Source organism: Rissa tridactyla, chromosome 10, assembly GCF_028500815.1.
Source record: "Rissa tridactyla isolate bRisTri1 chromosome 10, bRisTri1.patW.cur.20221130, whole genome shotgun sequence".
In the NCBI taxonomy this organism is placed as follows: domain Eukaryota; kingdom Metazoa; phylum Chordata; class Aves; order Charadriiformes; family Laridae; genus Rissa; species Rissa tridactyla.
Genome location: NC_071475.1, coordinates 10,649,310 through 10,661,907, shown reverse-complemented (window position 1 = coordinate 10,661,907; position 12,598 = coordinate 10,649,310). Strand labels below are relative to the sequence as shown.

General features: G+C 46.8%; 1 protein-coding gene across 5 annotated transcripts in view; it reads left to right on the top strand.

The window, feature by feature from the left end:
- The window catches only part of FRMD4B (FERM domain containing 4B), a 135,957-nt gene that overhangs the window by 79,638 nt on the left and 43,721 nt on the right, over nucleotides 1–12,598 (top strand). For all 5 annotated transcript variants that reach the window (XM_054216189.1, XM_054216191.1, XM_054216188.1 and 2 more), the window contains 2 exons: nucleotides 155–239; nucleotides 12,214–12,270. In XM_054216189.1, coding sequence (XP_054072164.1) covers nucleotides 155–239; nucleotides 12,214–12,270 — 142 coding nt within the window. The remainder of the gene's footprint in view (nucleotides 1–154; nucleotides 240–12,213; nucleotides 12,271–12,598) is intronic.

Sequence of the window (12,598 nt, the reverse complement as noted above, 5' to 3'; positions counted from 1 at the left end):
GCAGGAAATTAAGTGCAGTAGCTCATAGTTCCTCTGTGCTATTTTATTACTAGAGAACAAAACATTGAGGAAATAAAATGATTTGGGAGGAAGATGACACCTATTCAAGAAAGTAACTGTTTGGGTTTGGTTGTGTTTTTTTTTTAATTTTCAGATTCTACATTGAAAGCATTTCCTTTCTCAAAGACAAAACTACAGTCGAGCTGTTCTTTCTGAATGCCAAGTCCTGTGTGCACCAGGTAAGCCCCAGCCTTCCTTTGGAGCTCCTTATTGTGCCTCTCCCATGTATTGCTCCTCTGCCACCTACACAGTCCTGCGAACTCACTAGGGGCTGTGTCTAATTTTTAGATCTTATTGAAGTATTAAAAACTCAACGTGCTTTCTCTCCTCCTTCACTTAAATGCTGATGCTCCAAGCAAACGGATAAGGATGATGATGGTTTCTTTGTCCTGTTTTTGCAGCCCCGCTGCGTGCTCACTGCACTAGAATAAGTCTTAAGTACTCAAAAGCTTTTAAGTTGTTTGAAATTTGGGTTGTAACTTCACAGGTAGGCTCTGTCTCAGTGGCGTATCCTTCTATACACTGCATAGTAAACACTTAAGGCAAGCAACTTCTTACTGATTTCAAGTCAAACTTGTCTCAAGAACAAAAGCTTTCTGAGGAAAGTCCTACACTGTGGACTTGGTTCCTTGTTCCCTGATTTCCTGCCTTAATGCAGTGTAGTAGTAAAGTAATAAACGCTATGAAGTAGTAATCAAAACAAGTTATTAAAATACTTTTAATATTTACTCTCTGCCTAAGAAGCTTCCACTGTTTTCTTGAAATGTGTGAATTGGTAGAACATACCTTTAAAAGTTACTTCATGATATGGTAGCCAAAACCTTAAATAAATAAATAAGGTTGATCTGCTACAGATTCATCTTGGACTGAAAAAAGGGTGGTGTGGCAGCCACCTTTGTCATGGCCTATTAGCAGCTGCAGTTCAATGAACTTCTCTTTAGCAATACCTGATGTTTCTGGGATTTTCCGGTTAATGTCAAACTCAGGCCTCTGGCTTTTTTTTTTTTTTTAACTTGAGGTTCAATCAGTCTAAAGGGGTCACTCGGTTCTTACAACCTTTTCTTGGAAAACAATCCTGTATCATTAGCTGGTGGTGGTGCTCAGTGTAGCCAGCCAAAGTTTTTTACCTTTAGTATGCTTCATATTTCAGAGATTCTTATTCGGTATCCAGTATTTGTTATTTTATGGTGGGATCAGAAACCTGATGTGAAAGTGGTTAATGGCAAAGTTGTGACTGCGCTTTGTACAGGAATTGCTTTCTGGAAAAGTAGAGGAAATTGGGGCCTTTTTACAGCATGATAAAGTTTTAAAGATGTTTGAAGAACTTGGGGCCTCGCTGGTTAAGATTAATAAAAAGCAAATCTCCATTTGGCACATCTGCCACTTGAAATGAAGGGTCTTGGCAACTTGTCATCCTTTCAGGGAAAAATGGAGCGCTTTAAACAAAGCGCAAATAATTTTGGAATTGGAAAATGGGTTTGGTTTTAGATGGAATGTGAAAAATGCCACTGCTATTGAAACAAATGCTGTCAACATCAAAACATTGGTGCAAGTATATGTGTTTATGTATATGCATAAAGCATAAGAGAAAGCAAAGAGAGAAGCATAAAAAACCCTCCCTCACTGATCATAGACACACATGTCATCAAACCAATAAGGAGTCACTGCTGGCCTGGATAAATATTATTATCCAAGCAGCATAACTTCATATTACTGACATGAAGTGCTGATAGCACGAGAAGCGCTGGTGATGCACGGAGTGCTGCAATAAGCAGACTGTCCATCATCTAGTTGAGTTCAGGGCTTTGGGAGCTGGGAGAGGTTTGAACGAAGGCTGGTTCATATTTCCATCCCCCCCCATGGCTTGCAAGGTGTGTGATTTAATTAGCACCAACTCAAAGTGCCGGCTTCCCTGTTCCTGCAAGCAGAACTGCCAGAAGCAGAGAGGGGTTTTTTTGTCATGTGCAGTTTCTGTGGGCAGCGGAGGGACAGGAGCATCGCTTCCTCCTGAGAGCAGGATCTCTGCGGGCAGCACCCAGCAATTCCACACATAAGGAAAGGTGAGAGCTGCCGCTCTGCCTGCAGCACTTTCTGTGCTTGGGTGGCTTCACAGCCCGGCTTCAGTAGAAGCCAGGTTATTTACTTTCAAGGTGACTTTGGTCCAGTGGCTTTTAACCTTCAAATTAAGTCTTTTAAAAAATAAATTACCCTACTTGGTAAACTTATGGTCAGTCGTTAGGTTTCGTGTGTGAAGTGAATACCAGCAGATCCCCAGCTCCGGTGAAGCAAAGTGGCTGATGCTCACTGACAGCAAGGAATGTTCCCTGGCATTTCTCAGTTGTTAGTCCAGCTCCAGGAGGTTAAACCTGCCTCAGCTTAGTTTTTCTTTATTTTTCTTTTTTTTTTTCCTTGCTGCATTCACGGAGTGAGGAAATGCCAGTGCCACAGAAAGCAGCAACCTACCCCCAGCCCAGAGCTCGGGGATGCTCCTCAATGCACAGGGTGTGCTGGAGGATGCCCTACAGTGGGGCCGTATCCTAACCTGGATCTTCACGTGAAGCTTCTGCTCTGTGTGGGCTTGGGAATGTGGCTCAGAGGATAAATGCTGCAATACCTGGGGTGTGAGAAGACCTGCCTGGATAAGATTGCTTAAAAGCCAGTTGTGTTTTTTGCTTTCACAAAGCTGTTTCCAAAGTTTTCACGGTACCTTGTTCCCCATAGGGGACACAGTGTGTGAAAAGCACAAATCCTGGGGTGGTGCAGAGACCTGATGCTTGAAGGAGTTTGTGTTTGTGTTCTTTTGACGTTCCTGAGCACTGGCACGTGTTGACAGCACAGCAGTGTGTAGGTATCTGCGCTTTAAAGGAAAATGATGCTTTCCTGAGCAGAGGGTGAGTGGGTGATGTTGCCCTGCATGGAAGATGCTGCATGTCTGTGCTCCTGCCAGCATGTAGGGATGCACCACAAGAGCCAGCCGAAGGCTTGGGCAAATACAGCCGGCGCGTTGGCAAGCTTCGTGCCAGTCCCTCCTCTGGAGGGGATTTATCTGTGGCTTACCAGGTTCAGGGGATGCATCATAAATGTATTTACAGTAATCTTTGAGAGATCTGCGGGCAATCCTGTGTGTGAAATCCTGGAAATGGCTGTATCTATTCAGAGAACGGTACCTCCCTAGTGAAGTCCGTCATCTCTGGGTTTAGGATGGAGCTGCTGGGCAGAGTGTGTTGGCCGTCTTGTCCCAAATGACTCCAGAGAGGTTTTTGCTCCCAACTGAATAAAAATTCAGAATAAATAATATAACATATTAAATATATTAATTATTAATTCTATAATATATTACAAAGTATGGCTTCTGAATAATAAATAATGGAATAAAAACCTGCATAAAAGTTCTGAAAACAGCAAGTGTGGCTTGTGCTCTGTAGTACACAGCTGCCCTGCTCTTCCTCACCTTTCAACTCCACATTCCTTCCTGCAAATCTCTCTGCTCCTTTCTGCAAATCGGGCACCACTTTCTTCTGCCAAGAGTTGGGGGAATCTGGGGCTTGTGCATTTTGCAATTTCTGTAGACATTTTGGCAAGGGAGGGGTGAACAGACAATAAAATCTCTGCTGCCAAAAATGTATCTCTTTCTACTCCCCCACCTCCGTGTTCTTCTATACAGTCAAAGCTCCTTTGTGCCTCTGGGACCTTTGCTGCCACACGCCAGGTTTGTGCATCCTCTATGACCTGTGTTGTTCTCGGTGCAGTCCCCGGCTCTGCCTTGCCCTCATCCCCCGCAAGCAGGTGGGGAGCTGGGGGGGATTCCCCTTTGCCCAAAGCACAAGAGGGCTGAGACCTTATTTTTACTTTTGCGAATCATGTTTTAGCAGCATTACAGTTCTGCACCCAGAGCAAAGAGTCACTGTGCACTGAGCACAAGGCATCCATGGCTGCTTCTGTCCACTGCACCCCGTCTTATCCCCATCTTAACCCACCACCGCATCAGCACCGGCCTCTTCCTTCTGCAGTGTGTAACGTAACACGGCTTTACAGGCCTGGGGAATAAACCTTCTGTGTTGGATTTGCCATTGAGCATTTGCTTGCCCTCCCCCTGTCTTCTTGCATATAATGCAACATTTGCTGTTACGCTTGTAAGAGCACCCGGTGTTTCCTCGCTGATGGTGCATGCACAAACCTTGGCCTTCACCCGATACCACAAATGCTGCCAGTGCTCTCACCATACCCTCCTTTCATGTTGAGCTGCCCATTTTTTACTCCCCCCCGGTCTGATGCTGCAGTCCCCAGGCCCTCTCAGTCCTGTGTGGTCCAACCAGCTGCCTGGCTCCTGCTCTCCAGCATCCGTGCTCTTTGGGCTGGAGCTTGGAGAAGCCACATCCACTGCCGGGAACAGCCTGGGCCGCCGAGCAGGAGGTAGGAGCTGGTAAAACTTAGATCTCCAGGTCTGTGGAAGGGCTTCCCAGTTGACTTGGTTATAAGTTTTAAGTATTGGAAGGAAGTTGGAAGGAGGCTTTTTGTATGTCTGGGCTCTGTCTTCTTACGTGCCTCTCTTTTCAAGGCTTTGAGAACTGCTGCCTGAAAACTTTCACTGGTGACAACTTCAATTTAAAAGCTTTCTTTGCTGTCACTGAATGTAAGAAGCTGGGTTTAGATTTATAGCCATCTCTAAAATCTACTGTACAGCTGGAATTTAAAATAGTGGAAACCTAGCACTTAGTTTCAGGTGAAATGGGTATCTCAGAATTGATGTGTTTGCACAGGGGAGCTTTGTAACATGTTCAGTGTGTTATTTCACAGCCCATGACCATAGTTGGGATACTTTTAAGGAGGTGGGTCGGAACTGGTCACACACATGTTGATGATAAATTTGGAAAGATAAATTAGTCTTTTCTTCTTCAAAACAGCCAAGTTTGGAAAAATAACACCCTGCTTGGCTAGTGAAGCACTGTCAAGTTTATTATGCATTAGAGCTAACCTCCATATAGCTCTGCAGCCATACGGTTGACTCTTTGCCAGTCCTTAAAATATGTTCTGTAAACTAAGATCTTGGTCAAGTTGGCAGTGTTCCCCTTGTTCTCTCTATATTTGGGTGTCAGGGGGGTGGTGGTGGTGTTATTTATTTAATTTCCCATTTGTTTCAAGGACTTGCAAGAATTGCTTTAGAAAAAGAACAATGTTAAAGGAAATGGAAGTTTTCGGAGGAGTCTGTGACCATGATAGCTTCATGAACGGCAATGCTTGCGAGCACTTGGCAGCCTGAAGACCAGTGCTTACCAAGAAGAGCTGTTGAAACAGACCCCTGGTGTGAGCATAAAGCCTGGCTGGCTTCCAGCTTGTGCAGAGCAAAGCGGTCATATATCAGAGAGCTCTCGAAAGTTTCATGACAGATATTTCCTAATTCTCCCCCATCTCTAGGGAAAGGGGAGCGTTCCCATGTAGCCTTGTAACACTGTGTAGTCTGATCCTAGCCAAGGTTGTTAAACTGTGCTCTAGCCGTTGCCTGTCTTTGCTGTTCTGCTTCCAAAGACAGCACGTGCAAAACCCAGGAATAGGATCAGGAGGACCAGCTGGCCTTCTGCACCTTCAGGGCTGCTGTCTTCCATGGGTGCTGGCAGCCACCTCCCTGGCCCAAATCCCCCAGCATCATGTCAGCAGATGAGAAGGATGGAGCATGGTTATGCCTGTGAGCAAAATGCGCCAGGAGGAGGAGGTAGGACCCCCATGCTGATGTAAGCTGGCAGATCTCCGTGGGGCCGCCCTGTTCGCATGGGGCTGTGCTGGTGGCTTGGGGATGGACTTGGCCATGGTGTGGGTATAGTCAAGGGACTCTACAGAGCACCTCTGAGAGCAGTTGAGTCTGGTCCAAGGCTACCTGCTGTAAAGGCTGATGGTGCCCCAGGGACCTGTTGAGGCCCTTGCCAGGGGAGGTGTAGGTTGCGTCCTAGCTGGGCTGGCCCATTGCATAGGAGGTTTAATTGGTTTGCAGCCAGTTTCATACCTTGCATCTTTTGACGCAGTCATCTCCTCCTGGGTCTAACTACAAGTGTTAATTGCAATGGAGAGGTTTGCACCTTTGATCTCCTGACCACAGGATGCTGCGACAGCTCAGTTAGTTCTGTTGTTGGTATGTGTTGGGTATCTCACCGTGGTGCTGCGGTAGGAAAGCGAAAGGCTGTGATTATATGTTGGATCTAGTGACGCTTGCCATATACCCTGCCTTGCAAACAGGGAAGTCCTTTATGTCCTTCCCCCATTCTCTGCTGTTAGTCTTATATTAATGCAAGAAGAGCAGAACTAAATGTGCTCCTGTTACACAGAACAGTGTAGACAAGTCTCAGTAGCTCCTGCTGTCCCTGGAGTTTCATCTAAGTGTTGGCTAAAGCACAAAATGCGAGTAAAGGCGATGGGTGAGGGTGGGTGGCAGAGACAGCAAAATAAAGGGCTTAACAGAGAAACCTGAAGGTTTTGTTCACCATGAGGCACTACCAGCTTTTCTTTTGGCTGGGTTGGTCTGAGCTGCTGAGGTGGGAAGCAGCCAGGAGAGAACCATGGTGTCCAGTGCATAGGCACTGAGCTGTGTTTGGCCTCAGGTCAGGCGCTCTCATGTCGGTAGGAAGGGCTGTGGGGCTTAGTGGATGAAATGAAAGATGTCATGGACCATCTACATGCTGTGAGGCCTCCTGAGCCATCCAGGCTGTGCTCCCCATGGGGTAGACGCAGCATGAGTGCAAATCTGAAGTGCCCTTTTGAGGAAGGTCAGAAGGACCAGCCTTTAATTTGCTCTTATAAGAGCTCGTATTCTGCATCTCCTTCTAGTTTAGTGCCTTATTTTCCCCCGCCTAATGCACTGCAGGCGGACACTTGCTTTGCTGTGCTTTTTCTCAGCCCGGTGTTTCTGTCTTTGGGAAATTGGTCCCAGTTGAGATGCTCAATAAAGTTTGGAGTTCCCGATGTAGAAGGGAATGGGATGGGGTGTCTGGTGTATCGCTAGGGCAGCGTGAACAGCAGGTGACACCACAGGGATTAAGATGTAGGTGTGAATGCCGGTAACCGGTATGGGCACTTTAAAGTTGGAGGGTTATTCGTTTGCTGCCATTGTTTGCCTCCTTAGTATAATTACCCAGCGCAGCCATGCCAACAGAGCAAGCTGTTGAATTGCCTGACCTAGTTCCTCCCGTGCTGCTCAGCCTGTGTCGTGTAACAAGTTGTGGCCAACAACCCCTCCCCTCCCCAGCCCATCCCAGGAGCTCAGGCCACCTTTGTGCAGCCTCTGCTCCCCCAAAAAAAACCTCCAAGGCTGAAAAGCTGCTAAGCTTTCTGCGCTGCAGAGACCTGCTTTTGCATCCTCTGGCTGTTGGGACACATCGCGGGGGTGATGGATCTCTTGTGGGAAGTCACGGCGGTGCTGGGTAAGGGCACAGGCGCAGGCATCGCTTTCTTCACTCGTGCTGCGTCCACACCCAGCTAATTGCCTCCCTCGGTTTGAACATCGTGTTGTACGCATTTGGATCCTTCCTTTCCCTCTGCCTAATTGCACCCTTCTTTCTCTCAGCTTTTTTTAAACACCTTTCAGTCATCGCAAGTAATTATGTACAATATTGTGGCTGTCTGCAGGCTATTCAATCATAGTGTGTGTATATTTGGGGGCATCTTTGGTTAATATAAATTTTTAAAGGGGTTGGTTTGAGGGAAGAGGTGTGTTGGTATCTTAATTCTCAAATCTCCATGTGAAATGTTTTTGTTAGTCTTTAGCCTCTGGAGGTTATGTGTGCGTTGAACGAACTGTATCAGTTTTCATTTCTTGCTCTGGCTCTGAAGAGTTAAAGATGACAGTTCCTGTGTGTTGCTTACTTTTTTTTTAATCTGCTTTAATCTAAGTTTACAGTCTAAAGATTTGCTTAGCACAGTTAATGCTCATCTGACTATCGTCACTCTTGATCTCTGTTTTCATCAGGATTTCAGACTTGTATCTCTGTGACAGTAAATTCTAGTGTTTTTGCTGTGTCTAATGAGGGTTCACTGCTCTATTCATGACCGAGCTTGTGATTTTTATCACATTCATAAGTCTATGTCTGTGCAGCAAAAGACTCGAGCTCCTATCTGAATTGGGGGCTAAATTCTGCCCATGGGCACTGAAGGCAGAAGTTGTCCTTTACTAGCCATAGAGATAGTGACCTATTCCTGCTCTATGGTAATTGCCACCCGGTTTGGACATCTGCTACAACCTTTTATTATTCTGACGTTTGTCAGGACAACAAAAGCCACCACCTGAATCTGCTGGACCAAATGCAGTGTTTAGATAAGCCAGTAGCCTTTTGGAGAGCTACATAAGAGGCTGAATCTGTCTCGTTGGTTAAAATGATTGGTCCCAGTGCAAACTCTAATTGAAGAATATCAGTTTCATTCCCTCCCTGGAGCTGCACCCGCTAGTCTGTTTAAACTTATTTGCATCTAAAACCTAGAAGTCTCAGATTCCATTATCTGAATTACATCCATCTACTTAACCTCGTGCTAGTGACCTTCTTGCCACTTGGGATAAATCTAGGAAAACCTTCCATCTTCATCTTCAACACGTGGCCACGAGAGCAGTCACTGCCCTGGCTTCTAGGCCTGCCCCTCCCCCCCCACCCTTGCTCACTGAAGTCTCAGCTAAAATTGGGCTGGCAATTACAGGCATTGAAAATGAACCTTCTTACAGCCGTTTTCCCCCATCTATTTTTGAAATCTGACCTTGCTGTTAAAGGCATGTGAAAAGAGACCCCCATCTACTGGCCTTGGGGCTGGAGGATGGTTATAAAATCAATGAGGGAGTGGGGAATAGTCATGGTCCTGCGCTCCTGAGTGACACGTATTGCTATATGGATTTGTGTCAAGCCAAGGGCTGTCCAAACTCCTTGACAGCCAGGGCAGGGCTGGATTACATTATAGCAATGGCCAATTGGGGAACCAGATGGCGAATAATTGTATATTATGATGGAAAATAATTCCAGGCTCAGAGGGGAATTGTCCAAGAGAGTGTCACTTATATATGGCATTAGTCTGTTAGATAAAGGCTGAGCTGGGCTTTGGGATACCTTTCTTCAAATCCTCATTCTGTTACTCAGCTACTGTGTAACCTCAGGGCAGTCCCTTTGCCTCCCTGCATCTGTTTTCTTCTCGTTTCTCTTTCATTTGGCCTCTTTAAAGGCTAGGGGTTCTCCTGATTGCTCTTTGGGGTGGGTTTTTTTGGTGCAGAGCCTCCTTTAGAGCCGCCCCAGTCTCCTGCCACTGTTATTGTATGGTGACACGTGGTAATAATTAGGACTGGTCTACCCTGTTCTGAGGATTGCAACAGCTGGAGAGCCATGGCAGCAGCCCTGCATCTGGGATGTCCTGTTTGTCCCCTTTGAAGGTCAAGATGCCTTCAGTGTCCTGTTTGAGAGAGGTCGGGTTAGGGAGGACCTTCTTGCCTGTTTGCTCCTCAACACAGCTTCTAAGCAAACGTGTTCAAAACCGAGGACATCATCACAGCAAAACCCATGCCATGAAAGCAAGGACTGAAACTTCATCACCTGAAGAAGGCAGTAGTCCTTCAGCCTCTCTGGTCTCCTGAAACCCTAAATTAAGTGGTTTGTGGGATCGCTTTTAACATTTGTGGCAATGCCATAGCAGCCTAGTAAAGTGACCAGCATTTCTCGAACGCTTGTATTTAGGACCACGTAAATAAACATAGAAAAGCAGCCTCGTAATTACTATTGCTAATTAGTTAATGGTGGTGAGGTGCTTTGAAGATGAAAGTGAAGAGGTGCTGGGTTATTAGGCCCCAAACACCCCTGTAAGGCCAGCAGCAGCTATTGCTATGGGTCAGCAGAGACTCGCTGCTGCAGTTTTGGTAAAACACAGTTTTCCTTGGAGCCAGTAACAAAGAGGGCCTTTGATGTGAGAATTACATTTAGGTATTTAAATCTCGATGAGTTTCTTGTATGTGTAAGAGGTGACCAGCCGCATGTAGCTGATTCTGCCTTGGGGCAGGGAGATGGTCTTGATGAGTTTTTAAGGTCCTTCTGGCCCTGTTTTCCCTGATTTTGTGGTGCAGGGACAGCTTTGCTGAGCTAGAGCCCGTCTTTCCTGCTGAGCGGAGGTTCCCTGCGATGGCATTTTCTCATGCCGGTGCAGCAGAGCACGGGGCTGGGATGACCTGATCTCCCGTAATCCTTCCACTGCCCCACAGTTGGCCTCAGAGGCTGTTTGAGCAGATGCAATTTCAGCTAAAAAAGGGCAGCTCATATGTGCATGACAAAGACTAACCTGATACAGACCTGGAAGTAACAAACTGCCTTAAAATTGCACCTACGTGAAGAGTGTCTGGGCTGCAATCCTTACCTCTTCTCTTAAGCATCAACATGAAAGAGAACTGAAGGAAGGATGAATTTGTAGCGCTTTTTTTTTTTTTCTCCTAATTTGTGATGTGCCCCTCCTCTTCTTCTAATAAAATATGTCTGGGAATGCTTTGGAGGCTACTTCTGCATAGCTGTTGCCACACCTGTTGGGAAGGGGAAATTCCTTGTAGTCTGCCATTGCAGAGCAGCCCGGGGGAGCGCTGCTGCTGGAATGTTTTATTGATGACAAAGCTGGCAAAAAACAACTTCCCTTCCATGAAAATTGAATTATTTGTTTGTTCACCTTTGAATTTAGTCTCTGTGGGCCAGACCTGCAGCTGTGGTAAATTAGCTCAGCTCCAGATGTGCCCTATATATTTTTGAGATGTCATGTCCCTGTATCTGTATGTAATTCTGTAGATCTTCCTGCTACCCTGGTTTTGGCACTATTTCAGCTTTTGGTCTGCTCTGTCCCCTCATTCATTCTGGGGACAAAGGATGTGTTGGGATCTTGGTGGTGGGAGACTGGCATGGCGTCTACTATCTTCACTTGCAGAAGATCGATAAGATCAACAAGGAAGTTGGTGAGGGACTCTTTAGGATGTCAGGGAATGGTAGGACTAGAGGGAATGGATTAAAACTAGAGACAGGATGATTCAGACTGGACGTTAGGAAGAAGTTCTTCACCATGAGGGTGGTGAGACACTGGAACAGGTTGCCCAGAGAGGTGGTGGAAGCCCCATCCCTGGAAGTTTTTAAGGCCAGGCTGGATGGGGCTCTGAGCAACCTGATCTAGTGGGAGGTGTCCCTGCCCAGGGCAGGGGGTTTGGAACTTAGATGATCTTTAAGGTCCCTTCCAACCCTAACAATTCGATGATATACTGCAGTAGGTGCAGTAGCTTTGATAATCCAAGAGTCCAACTGTAAGTGCATCTCCTTTACTCTTCCAGTGCTACTGCTAGTCCCAGTATAGAACCAAGACCAGGGGTTTTGCTTGTAAGAAACTAACTTTGAAAGACTCTACTTAAGCCTCCAAGCAGGGGGGAAAAAAAAGGATCCTTGTGTAGTTTTGATGGTTTTGGCATTTATCAACTGTCACCAAGCGTGTAGCGCTGTCAGGACAGGACTGGTTTTGGAGTGGGGTCAACACAGGAGATTTACAGCATGGGGATCCATGCAGTTTTTCGTCAACATTGTACTACACTTCACTTGCAAGGAACCCGGAGGCTCTGAGATCCAGATCGTGTGGGGCAAAGGAAGCTTAGTTCTGCTGTTCTTGGGATTAATAAATATCGCTTATCTAGCATCAGGGGTGTGCATACCACCATCCCAACAAAGAACTGCGGTCCCTGCCCTGAGGAGGTGCTTCAAGCCATAAAAATACCTCTGGTTCAACCCTGCTGCCCTGCTTCAATGGCCAGTGTGCCGGGGGTTTTTTGCAGTGTGCGGGATCAGGTCCCTGACCAGGCGTGCGCAGCCAGGCGCGGTAACGCAAACCAGCGTCCAGCAAAACGCAATAAAAGAAAGATTTGTAAAGAAAACACGCGAGGGGGAGAAAAAGGGGGAGGGCTTGGGGGGAGGAGAAAGGGGATGTCCCGCTGTGTTTGTGTATATGCTGACAAAAGGGGGGTGGCTGCCAAGGGGATGCGGGGAGGGGACTGGGGGTGGCACTGCCTTTCCCGCAGTGCCGAGAGCGGCCCCCGGAGCCCCGCGTCGGGCCGGGGCGGTGCGGGGCTGTGCGGGACACACACACAGAGACACACAGGCTTCATGTCCTGCTCTTTCCCTGCGACAGGGGCAGATTGAAGTGGAGAGTGAGACCGTCTTCAAGTTGGCAGCCCTCATTTTGCAGGTAAGCGGCTCTTCCTCCTGGGATTTGGTCGGTTTTCTGACAACGTGGACTTGTTTTAGCTCAGCTCCCCGCTGCCTTTCTGGGTTTTTTTTTCCCTTCCCTTTATGAAGACAAAACCACGCAGCGTTGTTTATAGTCTCTGTACTTGAGGGGGGGGGGTGTGTCTAAAAAAGTTGGGAGCTGTTTTTCCTTGTAGGCATGTGAGAGAAATGTCTATTTGGGGAGTTTTAAATTGAAAGAGGAAAAACTCATCAAGGGAAGTCCTTGGCAGCTTTCTGTCCAATTTATCACTTACTCTAATTTAAATATGTTCTGGAGATTTGGGAAG